We start from the raw sequence: 21831 nt of genomic DNA on the forward strand, positions 1-21831 counted from the left end.
GTAGTTTCCATTAAAAAGAGTTTTGTTCCTCTAACAATATTAATTCCTTCCCAAAACATCAATGAACCTCCTAGACCTAGTGTTTCCTAGACACTTTTACTGTGTATGTTTTAACATAAATTTTTGTTTGGCTTTATTAATAATTTAATAAAGAATCGTTTCAAATGTAAGTATGAAACTTAAAATAAAAAACTGAACGAAACTTTAATTGAATTTTCATGTTTTAACTGAACAAGAGTATAGTTCAATTTAATAAATCGTTTGAACAAATAAAAGAACAAAAAATTAATGATACAACCCAGTTAAAAGTTGGGTGCTCTCGATTTCTAGCAGTGATATTCTCGAGTATCTATTTAAAAATATTGTAGAAATAATTTTATACTGTGGAATTTTTATTTATTAATTTAGTATGCCACAGTATTGGCAGAAAGTAGATCAACTTTTTTAAAATTCAAATAATTTTTGTCCTGGTTCAAAAAAATATACATTAAAAATTAATTTACCTAAATTTTACAATTACAGAGTTAAACAATAAAAAAAATAAAGAATTTAATCTTATTGATGATTATTTGTTTTGGGCAAGCAAAAAGTAGGTGCTATTTAAAGTTTTATTACTACAAATAATTTGTAATTCGTATTTTAATTAATTCTACACTAACATATTGAAAAATTCCCATTATTATGAATAACTTCAAAACAACTTTTTTTCGTGGAAAGCAATAGATGGTCAATAATATGAGTATACATATTTTGCCAGGCCTCCTGCAGAACCGTGAATAAATCTTGCTGATTTCTATACTCTTTGTGTCCTATTTTGTTCACTATCTCCCATAACTTTTCAATGGAGTTTAGATCGGGAAATTAACATGGTCAGCTCATAATATTAATTTTTATTAATTTTTCCAGGATAACAGAATTATTTTTAATACAAGAAATATTCACCGATATGTTTGTATACAGTGTGTTCATAAATGGTATAAATTATATTAGATTTGCATATATAGGGCGGTAGAAATTTATATAGTTTTAAAGTTGCTTTACTTTCTTCCAATACTGTAGATATATAATACAATCAATGAACTTTATTTACAACGACACAAACAAGTCAAAGTAACGAACATGAAACTTATTATTAGAAAAATATACATCGTATGATTAAAGTCGATATACTTATATCACGATAACACAAAATGTAGACTAGATAAAAGAGTATTATTAAGTAAAAATGGCATTGTTGAAACACGTAACAAAATGTACACCAGACAATGTGATAATTTTCATGACATGAAAAGTCACGATTTGTGGGCTATAAACGTCGTGCACACGTGTTGGGTTTCCTAATTGCAACGCGACATCACCGAAACCGCAATTAAGCCCAAATAATATGGTTTTTTAAACCTCGAATTTATAAATCATGAATTCCGAACGGGTGGGCCAAACAAAGGTCTACGTGATACGCGTGTTGAGCAAATTTTTTATTGCACCGAAGCTCCAATCATAACAAATTGCTTGTATTATTTTTGGAACGGATACATGACAAATTGTAATTTTATTTCAGTGGATCAACACACAACATACACACACACACACTGTGACCGAAACTCCACCGGAAGATGTCCATAATGAGTGACAAAGCGGTGTCCACGGAAGATCTATGTGGTGTAGAAAAACCGGAACAGCGGGCGATAGGCGTGGCCCGTTTGGAAGCAATCCTGCATACCCTGGTCGAGAACAAGGTGGAGAGTTTGAAGACCGAAAGCAGAAGGACGCAAAGTCTCCAGAGCAGTCCGAGGAAAATACTGAATAGGCTGAGGTTGACTTCGTCGCCCGCAATCACCACCAAATATTCAGATCAGAGGGAAGACAGCGAGGAGGCAGTCAGGAGAGTCAGGAGGAAAAGGAAGTCCAGAAGTTCAGAGGACAGAGGAAGAAGGCACCATAGACATCGTAAGTTATTGATTATCATTCATTGAATTAAATATAAAATATAAATTATGTTTGTTATTCGCATCAAATTTTGTGACACAAAGAAAATGAGGTTTTTTATAGTCAATTAGTTATGTGAACCCATATTCGCCTAGTAAAGTTAAATTTTACAATTTATCGAGTGCCTAAATAATCACCAATTAGTTTAATGACTTCTAATACACACAATTTAAATTGCCAGGGTCGAACCTTGTTAATTCTCTCTGTTATTGATTACGTCTGCCCTTTTCATTGGAAATATGAAACATCTATTCATTATTAGTTCCAGTTTTCCATTTCAGAAGTTTTATTATTAAAATAATTCATTAGATATCCATTCTTGAAGTTTTATTATTATTATTATTGCTGCATTTGTTGTGTATTATAATGCGTGCAAAAAAAAACGTAACACCTAGATAATTGATTTATTCCACTTTTTTTAGAAAAATAGTAATTGAATAAGTATCATTAAGACACTCATTGACTCGTAGTGGCATCGATCTAATTCATGTAGTATCTCATCCCAGGCGAACTGGATTTGACGTCTTAGCCTTACCATATTTCACATGTTCGATTGGGGAAAGGTCTGGAGATCTGGGTAGCCTAGATAGTACATACACATGGGAGACTTTTCGATAAGTACATACTCGTAAACCAAATTTTATAAAAATATCTAAAGAATACGTTGTCGGTGTAGCGTTTTTATTACAAGCAGTATATTTTAATGGTTTTGCTATAATTCACCAGAATAGATTTTTCATAAAATACAGAGACATCCGATTCCTTCGATAAAGATTCTATAATAATAGTATTACCTTTACATTGTCTCATTCTTTGGAACAATCCAAACGAATATTTAATGTGGTTATGTCCCAGCCCATGAATTTTTTAATGTCAGCTCTATGAGTGCCACGAATGAAACAATTTAATGGGACATAAAGAGAAAGAAAAATTCGTAAGAACTTAAATTGAATATGTTTATTGCAGTAGTTATAATTGTTTCAATGTGCCGCCTGCAACCATGAAAAGATTGAATTGCTTTACTCTGACGCACGTAGGCAAACGTTAACTTAGATTTGTGTATTTAATTTATAACTCTTTGTTCTTTCTATGAATTACTATTCATAAGAGAATGACCGTAAATATTGTATACAGTACCGAGCAAAAGTAGAGAAACATTTTTATTTTGTAATTTTGTATATTAATTTCATCCATCATCAAATATAAATGTGTTAAATAAATAAATATAATATGGGAGTGCAAAAGTAATGAAACATATCACTTATTTTTTAGCCAATACGGTTACGAATTTATTTAATCCTTTGGTGTGTGTAATAATAATGAAATTATGAATCGATTGAAAAGTATAAATTTGAGAATTTCTTAAATATTTTGTATTTGTTTCTCTACTTTTGCTCAGAAACAAATAGTTATTATACATTTCTTATGTAAAAATTAATTTTATAAGGTGAAATAATTGTTTAATTGTTGTTGGTAAATTACTTTATTTACATTTTGCAGATTTTTTGTTTTTACTTTTGTAGCAACAATTTTTAAATTTAGAAAAACAAACACGAAATAATATAAATAAATTTTAATAAATATTTGTTAAATTACATGGTATGTTCTACATAAATTTAAAGAAAATACAGAATTTATTATTTTAATTTAATTTTAATTGCCACCATTTAATTCTGCTTGAATTTTCTCAAAAATAAATTAGTTCCTTAAGTAACTTAATAAAAAAAATTAATAAAACATATCAAAGTTCCCCAAGTTTTCAAAAAATACTGCGTTGCCCAAAACCCAAACCTACAGGATAATTTTTTAGGTATACACATAATTCTGTGGTAAAATTAAAAATGATTTGTTTATAGTATATTATATTGAAATATAGCATAAATTATTATTATTTTTTAATTTTATTTTAATAATAATATATTGATGGTAATGTTCTTAAAACTCTTATTTACTTCCAATAAAACATTTGATAAATTATATGGTATGTTCAACATAAATTTAAAGAAAATACATAACATATTAGCTTAATTTACATTTAATTTATAATTGTCACGATTTAATTCTGTCTTAATTTTTCAGTGCCCTAAAGAAAGGTTGTTACGATGCCTAAAATTGTGTTCATTCATTTTATTCTGTTAAGCTGTATTAAAGAAACAGAAATAGTGTTTCAGTAAATTTTGAAAATCTTAAGACAAGATTTACAATTAAAATACAATTTCTTTTGTTTAATAGTTGGTCATTTTAGAAAATGTATTTTAATTTCTAAATTTAGTTAAAAAATGTTCTTTCAACAGTTAACACATATTTGAAACAATTTGGATTCCTTTTGAAATAATTAAAAATATACCAAATCATGTACACAGGAAAACTGAATTTGTAATGGTGGAAGCTAATTAAAAGACCTATATTATTAAAGTAATTGATTAAAAACCATAATATTTGAATATTAATTTAATAATTAAATATTTAAATATTAAACAGAACAGCCTCATATTCAATTAATGTTCACATTATTAAATATATAGTTAATTTTAATGTTGCACAAATATGGAATGTTTAAAGTATTTTATTTAAATTTAGAATTGTAATGACTTATAAAATTGTAAACTATTTCGAAAAGTAACAAATTTAATATAATTTTATTAATATTTGTTACTATAAAAAAATTAACACGACTTCATTTATCCATGCAAAGTATACCGATAAGTAATAATTGATTATTACTAATATTGAAAACGGGAAAAATTAATTAAATTAACAAAATTTGATCATTATAAAAAATAATTGAATTTTATATGGTGTATTTCCACCTCTACTAAGAATGACAGCCTCACTTTCTTCTGTTCATACTCAAAGTCTGCATTAGTAAAAAATTTGGATCTATAAAAGGGGCATATGCAACGACATGTTATTCTAGAATGTCCAAAATGTAATGCTCAGCATTAAGATTTCCATTATTTATCTCCTCCAAATCAGTACGTACTGTTAAAGAAATGTCTTCTCACAAGTTACATTGAGCATTCTTTTATTTCGACGTCGAAAATCATTTACTTCAAATGTAACGCCCAAAACTAAAACGTACAAGGGATTTTCGTAGACATGAAAATTGTAGAAATAACAATAAAACTTATAATATTTTTAATACTTACATCCAATTCCAAAAATAAACCCTAGTTTTAAAATATGGCGAATGCGCAACGGCATCGGAGATGGATCACCGTCACCCGCAGTTTTAATTTCGCCATTCTCCATTTATACGTCCGGCATTAAACCGAAAACGCCGATCCAATCGCAAATTGAAACCGAACGTGTATCGGAACAACGTGCAGGAGATGCGAGTTTGCATTAAAATTATCATTGAACGTATCCGAGAGAAAGCCAGATGAGTAATATTCCGTTCGCCTATTAATAATGCACCGGAGATATATTTCCGAAACTCGGGCTCATCCTTCATCCATTGTGGATCGGTATCTGCACGCGACGCCTCGACGTGCATTATTAAATTTCCTCACGGTATTCGGCGTCGATGTTCGCCCGTTAAACGCTCCCCGTCTTGATGAATACACTCACACCGCCGTCGTAATGAAGTTTATACCGTCGGCCACCGACAAATTTCAATTCGACGTCGAACGGCTCCACGTTTAATGCGGCAAATTGCCAACAACGTACATTATGCATTTTATTTGTATTATTCCCTGTTGTCAGTAACAACGACTTAAAATGTAATATTCACAATTATTTAATAATAACAAATTATTAAATCAAGTAATTTAACTTATAAATTATAAAATAACATAACTAAATATAAAAGAACACACTGTATAACTCATTTTTTAATGCAAAAAAATACTCAATATTTATCAAATTTTTATAAAAATACCTTTATTATTATGAAAGTCACATTTAAGTGACAAACAAAAATTAAGAGCAATTGGGATGACCATTATACTCATTGTAATGTCTCCACAATCTGCTTATGACGCTCACAGATGTGTCCATTTGATGAGCCACTTCATGTTGTGATGATCCACCCTCTGTCATTTCAATTGCTCTTAATTTTTGTTCGTCATTTAAATGGTGCCTTTCCATAATAATAAAAATATTGTAGTATTAAATAGAACTGTTTAATGGGAACCTACCAATAGGATAAACTGTAAAAAACATTATTTTTTTAAAAATGCAGTGTCTTCTTTTATATTTAGTTACGTTATTATTATTTATAAGTTAAATTATTATTTAAATTAATTTTATTTTTTATTTATTTTTGTTGTGTGTTCCCTATACACTTTGACTGTATTTATATAATTAATTTCTTATTTTATTCCGTTTCATAATTAATTAATACTAGAAGCCAATAACCAATATCTAAGTAAATATAATACGCATCCACCATTTTTATAACAACTTTTAATTTTCCTCTAAAATATTTTTTTATTTGAATAGGTAATTTAGTGGTTTTCAAATTGGAATGATTTAAATATTCGCCGCAATATGAACGTTCAGTATTTCATTTATGATTTAATACCTCTATATTGAACGACCATTCAGTTTTTATTATTAAAAATCGTTGACCAAAATAAACCAATTTAACAAATTGAATATACCGAAACCTTTCAGTATTTATTGACATAAATGTGCATTAAACGAACCTAACCGTAATTGCAGGATTGAAACAGGAAATATCAATATCCTCCCCAGACAGCCAACGATACCAATGCAGATTGCGAAGCTGCGATTGTTCGAGCGAAGAAGACAGAAGCAGATCGTTAGGAGGAATGCTTCCCTGCGAAGCAATCTGCTTAGACAATACGTGCTCCAGTTGTGGACCTCCCCGGAATTGTTGCTGCAACGCTGACTATAATCACCCAGTGTAAGTACCAGTACTCTAAAATTCCAGCTCTATTCACAAATTAAATATTAATGTTTAATAAATGCAAATTTGATGCTTAATGCTTGTTAAGAGTCTTACGGTGCATTCGGAACTTGAAATGGTCCCGATGCATATTCATAGATTTGTCGATTAAATGTAAATTACCGGGAATATCAAATGTAAAGCGCACACCAAACCATTATTCAAACAATATTAACGGTGGGAGTCGTTTAGTTCATGCTAATGGCCCAGTTTAAATACTTCCAACAGCTATTTTCCCTTGGTCCCATATTCGTCGAGTAATATTACGTAGAAACAATATTCGAAGTAATGAAAATGTCTAGTTGAAGTGATTGCATTATTAAAGTTTGAATTGAATGAGGTTCTCTAACTAAAGCGAAGCTTGATATAGTATACGCGTGTATACATGCAGTTATTTTAATTTCAGTTGAAATGTTACATTTATATTTCAAATATATTATGCATTTATTAAAGGGGAAAATTAATTTTTGTGCAGCGAAACTTTTAAGCTACGTTTTTTTATATTAATTAAAAGACAAAATTATTATCAAAAAGGAGACGAATTTTAGTTATGATTTTTCTCTTTTTTAAGTAGACAATTTAAATTATTAAGTTAATAGAATCGGAAATTATAAAATTCTCTTCTGAAATGATTAGAATAAAAAGTAAAATAATTGGAATGGGAACTTAATTTATGCAAATCGAATACAAAAATATAAACTATACACATTTTCAAAGTCGATTCAATAAATAAAATTCGTGAACATTGTTCAAAGACAATAAAATACGCGAACGCCTCTGATTCTTATCAGAATCTTTTAAAAATCTTTAGTTCTTGTGATTCCCTCCCCATTTAATCAATTCACCTTTAATTTCAAAGGTATTATTAAAAATTGTATTTTAAAATATAAAATTACATTTGGTTACTACATCCATTCATTAGTTCAAATTAATTTAAAATTTATTTACATTTTTCTTTTAAATTAAGTATAATATTTAGCTTTCTCGGTCGCTTCATATAAAAAATATGGTAAACTAGATAATTACATAATTTACAATATTTTATTTGTTGAAGTCATATATAAATTATCGATTTAAATGATAGAAATGTAAATGACTTTAATTCCTAAAGTAATTTAATAAACAAAATTAATAAAACATATCAAGGTTCCTAAAGTTACTAGCAAATTTTTATAGAAAATCTAAGTGAACAATGAACTACTGGATTAAGTACCCCCTGAAATGGTTATATACAAAAATTTATAAAAAAATATGCGTATACATAATTCTTTGGTAAAATTAAAAATTATTTGTTCATAAATTTATTTTTTTAATTAAGTATTCCATTCCAGAATAAATTGTCAAAAATAGCATATATTAATATTATTTTTTAAGAATATTGTAATTTTATTTTAATTATAATATATTTATGCTAATACTCTTAATACTCATATTTACAATCCGCTATTCAAATAAATATATTTATTTTATCTTTTTCGTAAATCTTTTTCTCAATAATTCTTCGATAATTTCCTAATATGATTAATTAATTGTACAAAAAACTTATGAAAATTTTCTAAAATTGTCAAAGATCATTTTTAATTTGTTGTCTTGTTTCATTTTTTTCCCAGGAAAAATGTTAAAGATCCTGAAAATTCCAAGACGAAATTTTTATATTTAAAGGTCGTTCCAAATTTTTTCTTTATATCTTTTCGAGCGACTTTTGAACACGAATATTAAAGTTAAATATTTAGATAACAATTTTAAAATTAATTTGGTCTAATGAATGTAATTATTTCTATGTAATTTTGATAAATAGTTACAATTATTCTCTTTTACGATTTAAATATGATTCCAATAAATTAAATAAAACTAGTTTAATTGAAATCATATATTTTTATATTTATTTAAATTAAATTTAATTTATAACTAATAATAATATATTTAAACAATTAATTAATTAAGTTATACTAATTAATATGCTTAAATGTAAATTGATATTTTAAAATGTATTTTTATTAATATATAGCTTAGATTAATATAATTCAAATTACATGTGAATAAATTACAAATTATCAAATTACTAAACTATGTGTCATTTTTTCTTAATTTTTCGACAATTTTTACGAATATTTTTATTGAATTAATTTTTTATGAATATGTATCTTGTGGTATTTTAGGTTTTCTTAATTTCAATTGTGTTATTTTGACGTAGGATTTTATCAAAATTTGAAGAAATTTTGGGTCTGTTATATTGAGATTATTTATTGGATTTGATTAGCAAATAATTTTGATTCGAAGTACATCGATGTTATTACCATTATACTAAATAATACTTATTTTTTTCTGCAAACATATTATCTAAAAGTGAGCCCAATAAATAAAATAAAAATTGCATTATTTAAACGCATATACAGATTTATAATTGTTTATGAAATTGTTATGTCGGCAACTGAGAAAGTTAAATATTAGATTTTATTTATAATAAAATATTTAGACAAAAATTTTAAAATTAATTTGATCTAATGAATGTAATAATTTAAATGTAATTTCATAATTTAAAAGGTAATTTTGAGTAAGTTTTTTGCAATTTTGTTTAGGATAATATTAATTAGTTTTAAGAAAATAAAAGAAAATAATTTCATTTTGATACATAATTACAATTGTTTTCTTTTACCATTTAAATATGAGTGAAATCATATATTTTTATATTTATTTAAAAAAATATTTTTATATTTATTTGGTAAATTTTTCAATTTTCATGTCTAAAAAATACATATTTTCATGTTTTACAATTGAACTTTTATGAGGGCATCCCGCTTTCAAATGGGCCACATTTTACAAGAGACTAACTTTACAAAATTTTAATATCCGTGCGTACTCAAATTAAATTAATTCTGTACCAAAAATCCTTATATTCACTTTTAACGGGTTAAAATATCTCTAAAAAATTTTCTTTCTTCCTTCCTTCTATCATATATAAATAACTATATATTTGAAGTAATTTCATTATTAATTTATTTTAAAACAAAATTTTTATAATGCAAACAAATTAAATAATTCATACCTTGATCGTTTCCGGAAATCGCAAGAACCGGTTCAATTCGCATTTATATTGGCCGACGGTGAACGAATAAATTTTTTATTTTGGTTAAAATAAAACATGTGTCTGTCTTTATTTGGATTTTCAACATTTTTCTAATTTATATTTCTACCCTCAAGAGTGAAAGAGAAAGAAATACATCTCCGTGAGTATCCGACAAAGACGAAAATAGTAATTGGCGGATGCGCCACCTAAGTAAGCTGTGCATATTTGAGTGGGCGGAGTGTTCAATTGTTATTTCTTAGAATTGCAGTTTTAGAGATGAGAAGGGAAAAATTTACGTATTTTGATATTTGAGATCCATTTATAGGTACGGGGTTTGCAATGACAATCATTATTTTTCTCTTTTATTATAATTTTATATTCATATATGAATTAGTAGTATGTGTTATTTGTATTATTAATAAATTTAAACAAAAATTAATTAAAATATAAAATATAGTCTCTCACAAGTCCGGCTTGTGTGATCTTAACATTGGAATTATAAAAAATTGTAGATATTTTGGGTAAGATTGTTTATTGTATTTGTTTAGGAGTTAATTTTAGTTTAGAATTCATCAAAATTAATATAATTTTGCAAAACAACACTTACTTTATTATCCTTTAAACATATTATCTAAATCTATTAAATAAACTTACTTTTATAAATTCATATTTTAAAATTTAGGTATAAATTAATTTTGCTGACAACTGGGAGAGTCAAATTTTAATTTTTTTTATAATAATTTAAAATTAATTTGGATTAATAAACTAAAAATTTAAATTTACATATTAAACATAATTTTGAATTTTGACATCCAAACATGAAATTTTACTTTCTGTTGGACGTCGTTGCACAAGTCGATTTTTGGATAGGTTTTATTGAGAATTTTTAGATTAGAATAGAAATTAATTTCATTTTGGGACCCATCGATATAATTACATTGGTTCTAAATATTTTTTTAATCATTTAAATATATTTAAATACGACTACAATTTATAAAACAAAAATGGAAATTTGTAATCACATAATTTTATATTTATTTTAAATAATTTTTACTATATATACTCATGGTGTTTGAAATTATAATTATATATTTTTGAATAACTTGAATTTGTTATTACCTCTTCTTTGGCAAATGCACCGTAATTAGAAAAGTACTACAAATTAAAAATTTTGTTGAGTATTAATAAAGTAATTAAAACTTTTATGTATATATTATATATTTTTTAATAATAAAACAATATAGTTTAAATTTAAGTATAATACGAAATAAAGTAAACAGCAACTACAATGAGACTATTTATAAAGTAAAGCTTATATTATGTAAATATTTATAATCTGCAATAAAATAAATATTTAATATTCGTATTAACACAATTCTAATAATTTTTTCATCAAAAATCTTTGTTTCAACTTTTAACAAACAGAAATTATTTGAAACGTGTCCAATAAACTTCCCTCTTTCGTCAATCATATATAAAAAATTAATTTAAATCTTTAATTTTGGAAAAAATAAGTCCTCTGTTTTTATTCAGTATTTAAACAATTTTCTTGAAATTATTTATTGTGCTTTGTTATTTGAAGATGTTTTATTTAAACACCTTTTTAGGTTAATTAAAGAATAAATTTAATTTTGAGACACCTCAATACCATATTAACTAACACATTAAGTACGTATTTTTTAATTCTTGCCTATTGCCTAAATAAAATTTTAATAAAAAGGACAACTTAGTTTTATAGAAATTATAGAAAAATATATAGAAATTATTTAATTTAATAGCAAAAATGTTTAAACATCTATATTGTTTTAGTTTAATTTTTTAAAATAACAAAAAAAAGAATTACCAAAACAATTTCTTTGTCAGTGAGTATATAATATTCACAACGAAAAGTAAATATATGTAATTTATCTGGATTTTAACTTTTCTAGTATGTATTGTTTCTTATTTTAATATAGAATAACGTATAATAAACATAAAAAAGTATCTTATATTATATAGTAATAAGTATATTCTGTATTAAGAATTTATTCAATTATTTTTTATTATTCACATAGGATATAGTCTAATCATAGATTGAAAAAGAAATATATTTACATTGTACGAGTTCAAGAACTCCTCGGAGCTAACACAATCTTGATAAATCCTCAACTCTGAAAACATAGTCTCCCATTGTACAATAGAAGACCACCATTGTATGAAGCTCGAGTATGGAACGATCCAATTCGTTAAAATGTAAGCAATAAACTGTTGGTAAATGACAACACAATCTGCCCATTTACAGACATAAACTGGCTTCAGACATCGATCCAGACATAATTTTCTAGCGGGAATGGGTCTGGGAAAGGGTCGGTTAAACCAGAACGTCATGTAAAGAAAGGCAGGCCGTTTGAACGTTGCGTTTTTGCTCGCGACGGATTCAAGGACCGTCTGACTGACGCATTTAGACGCTGTCTTGTCTTTCCATGTCATTAACTCGAAATTTGATAACGAATGTTTCGCATCGATTTTCTCCGGTTTAGAGGGACTCCGTCTCAGATTAAATTCGGGATTAGTCTCGTAATTGATGGCTTTTCGATATTGTTGTTGTTGTTTCAAGGAGGATGCACTTCGACGACGACTACATTTCGCTGAAGATCGACGGCATTAACGGCGGCTCGTTGGAAACGGACGCTATAATCTCCGAGGAGGCGTTACGTAGGGCGCGACGTAAACGGAGACGTCGGCGGAAGAGGCGCATGAAGAGGGCCTTGGCCATGGGCACGTACGATCCCGAGGCGGCCGCGGCGGTACGACTTCATGATCGACGTTTCAAGGTAAATTATGAAGGGGTGTCGGTTTGTTAACGCAGGCGACATTTGATTGCAGATGCTGCACAGTGAGGAAGAAGAGTTGCCGCAGCCGGCACGCTGGACGATTATCGCAACGGCTTGTCTGCTGCTTTTTATGTGCCTCCTCTTGGTCGCCATAACTCTTAGGATGGCTCCGATTATTGATGATATGGGTAAGAATTCAGTTTCAATTTTCAGTTGTTATATTTTAAAATTTGTCTGACCTCACCATATCAGCATCATTCAAGAAATTCATGCCCACTTTCTACAGGCAACACCATGTTACGAGAAACAACTCACGGTTCTTGGAACTGAAGTAAAGTTCAACTTCAGTCTTGGCCTCTCTTTCCAAATTAAACTGTCTATAAAGTAAAAATTTTGACAATGAGAAAGATAAATAATATACACATGGTGAAGTAGAACTTCACATTTAACATTTGAAAGATTATTTGAATCTCTAATGCAACGTGGTCACGAAGAAGAAGGACAACTTTTCTATTGGCAAAGAAAGCTCATCTTTGAGTAAGTTTCTCGTGAACTTGGTTAATTTGTGAGCTGTACTTCGATGCTTTTGGTAAGTAGCTAATATGTAAAATTCGCAGTCTACTACAAAATCATCAAAATCTTTCCTGGATAATTACTATTCACCCGACTATCTAGACCATTTAGACCAGTGACAATTATCGTAATGAACCCATTTTTTCTTCTCATGTAATAATACGATCAATAAAAGCCTGCAAATGAGGAATTGGTAAATATCAAATGCCTAACTTATCCTAACTTAATTTTTGTAGAACCCATTTTTCCAAGTTTTTATTGAAATTTTTTGTATAAAACCTCTTTCTCCTAGTTTAATGCTTATTTCCAATATATTATTATTTTGTATTTTAATATACAGAGCGTTTAATTTAATATTATTTTTTATAATTATTATAATACTGATTTTTGAAAGATTTAGTAATCCACTTATCATTTTTAGTAATCCAATTAATTATCAGTGATGATTATCAATAAAAATTATCTACGAATTCTGTATGAAATTAGAATAAATCTTAAAATTTTTACTCTACTTGTTGTAGAAACTATAGTTTAGGAGCTCTTAATTTACTAAACTTTCCTCAAATACGCGGTTTAAAACTGTTAAAACTATTTATAACTGAACCGTAAACAAACATATCGTTTAATTCATAGAAAATATTCCCATTTTATTCTAATATTTACTCCCTGTTGATGTCAGTGCATAAACTGTATGATATAAAGTAACATTTAATTAACTTGAAACAAATAATCGGTCAATATAAAACATCTTTTATACTTTAAAAAACCGTTTATTTATTTTAACAACTGCAATATACTAAACGTTTAAGAAATATATTTATTTTTAACATCATCGAAGGTTATAAATTACTCACCAAGCACATTAAAACAGTTAAACAATGCGTTACTTTTGGATTTGCACCAACACAAATATAATTTAAGTCTATTCACACAGTTCAAGCACTTGTAACAAGTCATTTAGTTAAAAACTTGTGAGAGTTATTTGGAAAAATAACTTAAAATCATCCGTGCCCAAATTTAAATAACCACATACAGGAATGAGCATAATTATAGCAACTATATAAAATATATAAAAAATATGAGTTCCAGTACCTATAATGTTTATTATTTCTTTCTATTATTGTTGTGTCTACTATGTAATTAGTCAATCAAATTTTATTCTTTTAAAAGTACTTTTTCAAAGGACAAAGTTATGGTAATTTTTAATTTTTACTAGGAGGTATTTTGTATATTATAATTATTTAATCATTGGTTGAAGTAAAAGTGTAGAAAAAGTATAATTCAGTGTCATCAAGACCCAGGGAAACAAGAAGAGATATTCTATAGTGACAGAATTACACAAAAAGTTAGTTGTACCCACTCTGGAGATGTTTCAACATTGGCACATTGACTAATATATGTATTTATTACAACAATTTGTTTTATATCAAATCAGGAAAATATACTCTCTGTATGAGCAGGATAAGTGCCATAAATCACTGAAGAACAAGAACACTACAGGCAAACGGATACAAACGTTCAGAAATATGACGTACAGTGAGACCTCATATTAATAATAAAGATCCACCTAGTGAGCCCACGATTGATAAAACATTTCTCCCATATATATCTAAAGTTACCGATATAATTGGAAAAATCTTATTAAAACATAACAAGCTAGGACAATCAGACATGTCTGCTGTAGCTGAACTTGCACTGTTAGATGGAAATCATAAGATAAAATTCCAAGATACACAATTGCTTGCCTCGACAACTGGATATCACAACAGAATGATTAGTTAAGCAATTGAAATCCATAAACATGGAAACAACTTTAACAGAAAGGAAGAAGCATTGAAGCTGGATAAAATATGGACGACAGTGCTCAAAAACACCAAAATCGCCAAGCAGATAAGACCGGCCAACAGAACGAAATTTCTAGAACAGATGTCAAAGGGACACGAACCAAATCAGACCTCTGAAGATGCTAGCCACTCGTGCTAGCGAAACGTCAGGAAATAATTCCAACAAACGTAGACCTATAAACCTGAGCAAATATAGATATGGAAACAATAATCACGAAAGCCTTAATCTCTACATTCATTTCTTTTAATTTTTTTACACATATTAAAAAATATTAATAAGTTTTTTGTAATATTAAAATGTACTGTGGTGCATAAATAATGCGTACAAGATTATACATGGTTATATAATGTTTATATTTTAAATATTGATATCCATTCCATTATGACTAGTTTATTAGTTTTTATAATACTGTATAAAAAACAACAGTAAATTAATATTGTTTTAACAATTCACATTAAACAAAAGTTAAAATATTTAATATATTAAAAAGTTGTTGTAATAATGAATGAATATACAAAGAAATCCGGAGTTAACATTTGTGCAATAAAAAAAGGAAGTGTATATGTGTGCGGTTCTATAAATTTAAATGTGTGTATAAATGCATGTAAATACGCTAATCTATTTTTACCGATTGTGCAAACATACAATCCGAACGTAGCTTAAATGTGTACGCGGTTTGGTCGTCAGTTCAAAAATGCCCAGCACAATTCTTCCGCCGAACGCCACCAAGTGTTCCATACCGACGAAGGAAATGAGAAGATCGCACTCGCTTCAGAACGTCCACTGTAACCTGGACGTGGAGACGATAGAGTACGGCGTACGCAGGAAAAGCGCCCAGCTCCAGCAATATCACGAGCTGAACCCGAAGAACTCAGCCAGAGGCGTGAAGCCGAGATCGAGGACGTCGTCGATGGGCAGCTACAACAACAACAGAAAAGTGTCGGACAAAACGTTCATCGAGAGCACGTACCATATACCGAAATGCGACGTGGACGACGGCATGCACAGCAAGAGGAGGAAGATGATCGTGTGCGTTATCATAAGTGCGTTCTCAGTCATCGTGAGCTTGAGTGTGCTCGCCGTGATTATAACACTCACCCACAAGAGTTTTTATTACTACGATCTACCGCCACACACCGACAATTATCGCGGTTACAACAGAACGGCAGGCAAGGGTTTCAATTTGAAATGAAGTGGTTTTTTGTACTAACAATAAATTTGGTTAATATGTAAAGTGGATGTTTTATTCGGCGAGTTGTTTAGAAAATTTTGCATGCTGAATTTAATAAAAGTAAGTGGTGTTGTGCAATGTTTAAACATATTTATGAAGCATATTATTGCTTTCTTACATATATTATTAAAAAATATTCATTCATTCATAGTCAATAAAATAAATTAATTTATTGACAATTTTATTGTTGTAAATATGATATATGTATTATAAATATGGAAACAAATGTCTTCCAAAGATCTTAAGAATACTTTTACAAATTTTACATATTTCTAATTTATTTCAAGATATCTAAAATATTAAATAAAAAATTTCACAGTTTACATAACAATATTATTTTTTACAGGATAATATTAATTAAAAAAAAGCACATTTTTTAAAAATTAACAGTTATTACGCCCAGTGAATTCTATAAATATATAAGAAACTTATGAAGAAAATTTGACTAGACTAAAAAAAGTTTAAAAAGGACAAAATAATTGAATCTCAAAGATTTTTGTTGTGATAATTTGTTTTTACATTTTAATATTGATTTCAATTTAAGAAACACTCGTAATATTGAATAACAATGTTTTAAATTATTACATACACTCTTTGGCAAATGTTTGGAAACCCTAAAATTGAATTGTTTATTATTCGAATAGTTAATAAACTGTGAATGATTTAAATAAATTTATTGTTCTATCTTCTGTATAAGGGATTAATAAAAATGCTTCTATAAATTTTATTTACTTATTAAGATATTATATTATATTATTTTATTTGGAAATAAATTGGGAACCTTATTAAATAATTTCATTTTCGAATAATAAACCAAAAACAAATATAAGCAATATTTTGTTACGTAACTATCAGCTGCTACACACCCTTTGTTCTAGGAGTCAACCAATTTACTGGTAAATTCTGGAGGTATTTTTTGTCATTCTATTTGAAACCTTTTCAATAGCTCTGTCTTATTTTTTATTGTGTGCGGCCGTATAATCCTTTCTAAATGATCCCAAAGATGTTCTATGGAGTTTAGATCCAGTGTTTGTGAAGGCCATGTTGAAAGAACCTTCTCAGTGGCATATTATCCTCCACAAAAAGTAGTATGTGGTACTTTAATAAGTTTCCAGAAACAAATCGATTCATTTTCAGCAATATGAACCAACGGTTTAACGCCGTATTGATTGGGACAGCTCCATACCATAACATTCCTTTTCCGTGTTTAATTGTGGGTAATTGGTATTTTTTATCGAACCCAATCTCTACATTTCGTTGTACCATGGAAAATCCTCTCTTGCCTGTTCTTTCTAATTTTCTTTGATATAATGGTTTTCTTTACGGTTCTTCCAAACAGTCCCATTTCGCCTTGCCATGATTATAATTAATATTTTTAATTCGCACACTACAATGGAAAGTTAAACAATATTGGTATATGATCAAAATAAATTAAATTTAAGAGATTTCCAAACATGTCTTGTAAAAAACTGGGTTTTTGTCTATTTCTTATAATATTTTTTATAATACCGAAATAAGTATACACTGTGTATTATTATTATTATTAATAATATTATTAGTATTAATATTTTGTATTTTATTATATAAAACGTTTATTTTAACATTATTATTTATAATTATTGTTTATTTGCTATTTTAAACAATTATATCCTAGGATTTCCAAACTTCCGTCCAGGAGTGTATATGGAGATAATATATTTTAATTGATAATTATAAAATTTCTCCAACAAGGTGTTTATAAAATAGATGGTAAAATGTTGGGAGCAGTTAAAACACCTATAATAATGAAGAAAATCTTAATAATTTATATTATAATGTTTCTCCTGAAGCCCCTCAATTTAAATTTCAAATATTATTTTTTACTCCTATTTCCGAAACTTTTGTTTTTAAACTTCTATGTATTATCCTTAAATGGATACCTTCAATTCAATGTAATATACTTTTTCTATAATGACACAATAGCGTAGGTTCTAGGAGGGTGTTCCTCTTTTTTTTGCTATTTTGTACGCCACTAAATATTTTTTATAAATATTAAGCTTTTTATATTCTTTGCACAATTTAGAAAAAAACGTGACCTTGATTAATTTTGATTAACCAAGCCCTTTTTGAGATATTTCAATTTCACCGTTTGAAGAAAATTAAAATAAAAATTAAAACTAAAATATCATAATAACGGCTAAGATAAGATATATTAATCAAGAGTATCTTTTTTCTTTCAAATTATACATAGAATATGAAAAACTTAATAGTTTTTAAAAATATTTTGTGGCGTAGAAAATAGAATGAGAAAAAGAGAACACTTTAGAACCTACATTTCAGTAACAATATGAAAAAAGTTCATTACATTGAATGATTACAGGAACATGAAATTTTAAAATTTAATTTTGAAGGGCTGCAGTTTCTTCAGGGGAAACTTTCTATATTGTTGAACTTGTTTTGACGACCCATTTTAGAAACATCTTGTATATTATAATTAATTACAATAAATTATTTAAATCTTGTATTATAAAAATATAATACTGTTCTACAGGGAAATCTTTCTATAAGAATGTATAAATTTACATTCTCAAAACTTCCACAATTTTTATTAGATAATTAAATTTGATTGTAATTTTTTCAGTAATCTTTCATAGTATTATACTTTAAATTAATAATAATGTTTCCTATTTATCAAGTTTACAGTTTATAATTATTTAAATTTAAAATGCATTAAAATTTAGAAACATCTAGTTAATTAAACTAGATTAAAACAATTTTTTAAGATATTTGCTGTTTTAATGTATTATTATATTAAATAAGAAAAATACTTAGACATTTGCAAGTACATAAAAAATTAAACAAATCTTATACATAATGGGATGTACTTTTCAAAAATGAATAAGAGTAAATATCTTAAGATAGAATTTCTTATGAATATTAAACTGCTAGACAGAAATAAGGACACAATTAATTTAACTGTCTTTTTTGTAGTTTGCCCTGAATTTAGCAGAACAATTAACGAAAATGAATAGCATAACTTAAAATTTTGCCAATCTGACCACCACGCTTTTGTTTCTTTGTACTTCCTGTTCGTAGTTAATTGAGCAAAAAATTTTAATTTATGAAGATTATGTCTCTCATATATTTGCAGTTATCAAACTAGTTTTATGTTACACTTAAAATGTAAGGTCAGGGCGGTTTAATTATCGAAAACTTTTCTTAATTCCTTTTAACATCAATCAACAAAATCTGTAAATAAAACTTTATTTAACGTTTGTCAATTCCCCGGCAAAGTAGTAAGTCAACACGTGACTAAGGGAAGACGTAATTGCTTGAAGTGTCTCTAATCCAGGCACTTGCTCAGACTCGAAATGGTTTACGAAGAGGACTTGCAAGAGATGTAATTAGGCCAATGGGAAAACGTCGTTTATTTGTAGTCCTGTTTCGCTGTTTATTATTGCTTAGTTAAAACTTGCCCGCCTAATGCGTTCGTCAGCTTTGTTAGTTATTATGTTTTGTTCCAGTGCGACAAGAGAACGAAGAACTGCTGAGCTCCCTGAATAAAGATTATAATGAAACTGCCTCCGTCCGGAATTTGACGTGAAAATATTTCTAAATATACCTTTTCACGGTCAGGATCTTCTAAACAAGGTACAGACTTCCTTACCACTAGCATTTAATCTTCATCCACAATGTAATTGTTATTTTTTAGAAATGCTATTGTCATTAAGGTCGGTTATAAAATTTGTCAAATTAATTGAAATTTTATTGTGTAAAACTCGCGTGGGTGTACTTGTGTGATCAAGCGTAACATAATGCAATTAATTAATGCCCCTGGGAATACAAATAATTCATGTCAACAACAAGCGTTTGGGAAGGCGAAATGTGGAATAATAGGTTTTAGGTGGCACTAATTTTATAACTGGCACTTAACTTATTAATCTATACAAGAACAAAAAGTGTAAATTGATTCTAATAATGGATTAAATGTTTAAGTGCTGTAATTAACGTTACTTTTATGTTTGACTTATAATAAAACAATATATACGGTACACTTTTTGTTCACTAAATGTCCATGAAAATCTGTTCATAACACTACCAATTTAACACTATTACAAATTAATAAAAACAAACTAATTAATGCCTTATGTGCTTTAAATTAAAAAAAAAAATAATAATAAACCGACTGTTTGAAACAACTAAATATTGTACCCAGATTTTTCGAAAATAAATATACCACTGAACATGTTAAAAGATTGATATAATAATAGACTTAGCTGCATTTTTATAAACCGCGTTTATAAAATATTTGTACACATTAACTTTATACTTTTGAGAACGTTTCACAGTCGTTACATTCAATTTATTTGAGTTGGGTAACCAAAAATATTTAACAGACATAAATATTGTATCTGTATACGTAACCTAGTAAACGTTTAGGATTAACTGTGTATTTTTGCTCAAATAAAATTTTGTGTATTCAGAAATTACAAAAAGCCATAAAAAATAAGTTTTAGGTTTGTTTGGCTAGCGATGATCAAAACTGAAGCAGTCCATCAAAATAGTAATGCTGTTTGTAAATTTTTAGTTCTGTTTTACTACATTACAGGGTAAACAAGAAGACTTTGTACCACTTTAAGTTATTCTTTTCATAATAATTAAATTATTCTTAGATTTATTTACTTCCCATCCAGATCCTTACTTATCTACCACAAAAATAGACTTTTTCTTCGGCTTCCGACACTAAAAAATTTGTTCCTAGACACCTTTAAATAAGTTCTCCAAAGATGAGCTCTTAAGTTTAATATGAAGGTTCTCCTCATCTCAGTTTTCCATTTTTTCTTCAGTGCTATATGTCGTCATTACTTGATCATAGAGAAAATTTTTATTTACATTTCTTGTAGGAAATTGAACGCTCTACAAAAAAGGTATCTTACAATTACTTCATAACTCTTATCTTTTAGAAGATAAAAATTCTTTTTTACTCCTAAATTGTATAATCTATATATAAATAAATATTATAAAATGCGCAATATATATCTTATTAGTTAATTGATTATTCTAATTATTTAGAAGATTTTCGCATTGGAATCCCAAGCGTACAGATTTTAATAGTTTTTTAATAAATATTTTAAATTTATCCATTTAAGTCATGAATTTTGAGTTAATTCATTATAAATTCTTCAACTTTGTAAAATACTTTTATTTACAACGTACAAGAAATGTACATAGAAATATTCTGTATGATGGAGTAATGAAGAAAAAATGGAAAACTGAGATAAGGAGAACCTTCCTATTTGATTTCTACTTTTGTCTAAAGTTATTTATATTTATAATAAATATTTTTTACATCGGTGTTGATTATTATATTATTAATCATAATTTACAAATCAACTAGTAGAATTAAAGTTTTGTATATTATGAT

The 21831-nt window shown here is 27.8% G+C and overlaps 1 protein-coding gene across 1 annotated transcript; it reads left to right on the forward strand.

Moving 5' to 3' along the window:
* The first annotated feature begins 1604 nt into the window (after positions 1-1604).
* LOC109594414 (uncharacterized) lies at positions 1605-21455 on the forward strand. Its single transcript, XM_049964522.1, has 5 exons — positions 1605-1947; positions 6652-6856; positions 12562-12778; positions 12831-12966; positions 19931-21455. Exons 1-5 carry the CDS (start codon positions 1614-1616, stop codon positions 20008-20010), a joined length of 972 nt encoding a protein of 323 aa, XP_049820479.1. The 5' UTR covers positions 1605-1613; the 3' UTR covers positions 20011-21455.
* The last annotated feature ends 376 nt before the right edge of the window (positions 21456-21831 follow it).

The sequence above is a fragment of the Aethina tumida genome, chromosome 3 (genome assembly GCF_024364675.1).
Source record: "Aethina tumida isolate Nest 87 chromosome 3, icAetTumi1.1, whole genome shotgun sequence".
NCBI lineage: Eukaryota > Metazoa > Arthropoda > Insecta > Coleoptera > Nitidulidae > Aethina > Aethina tumida.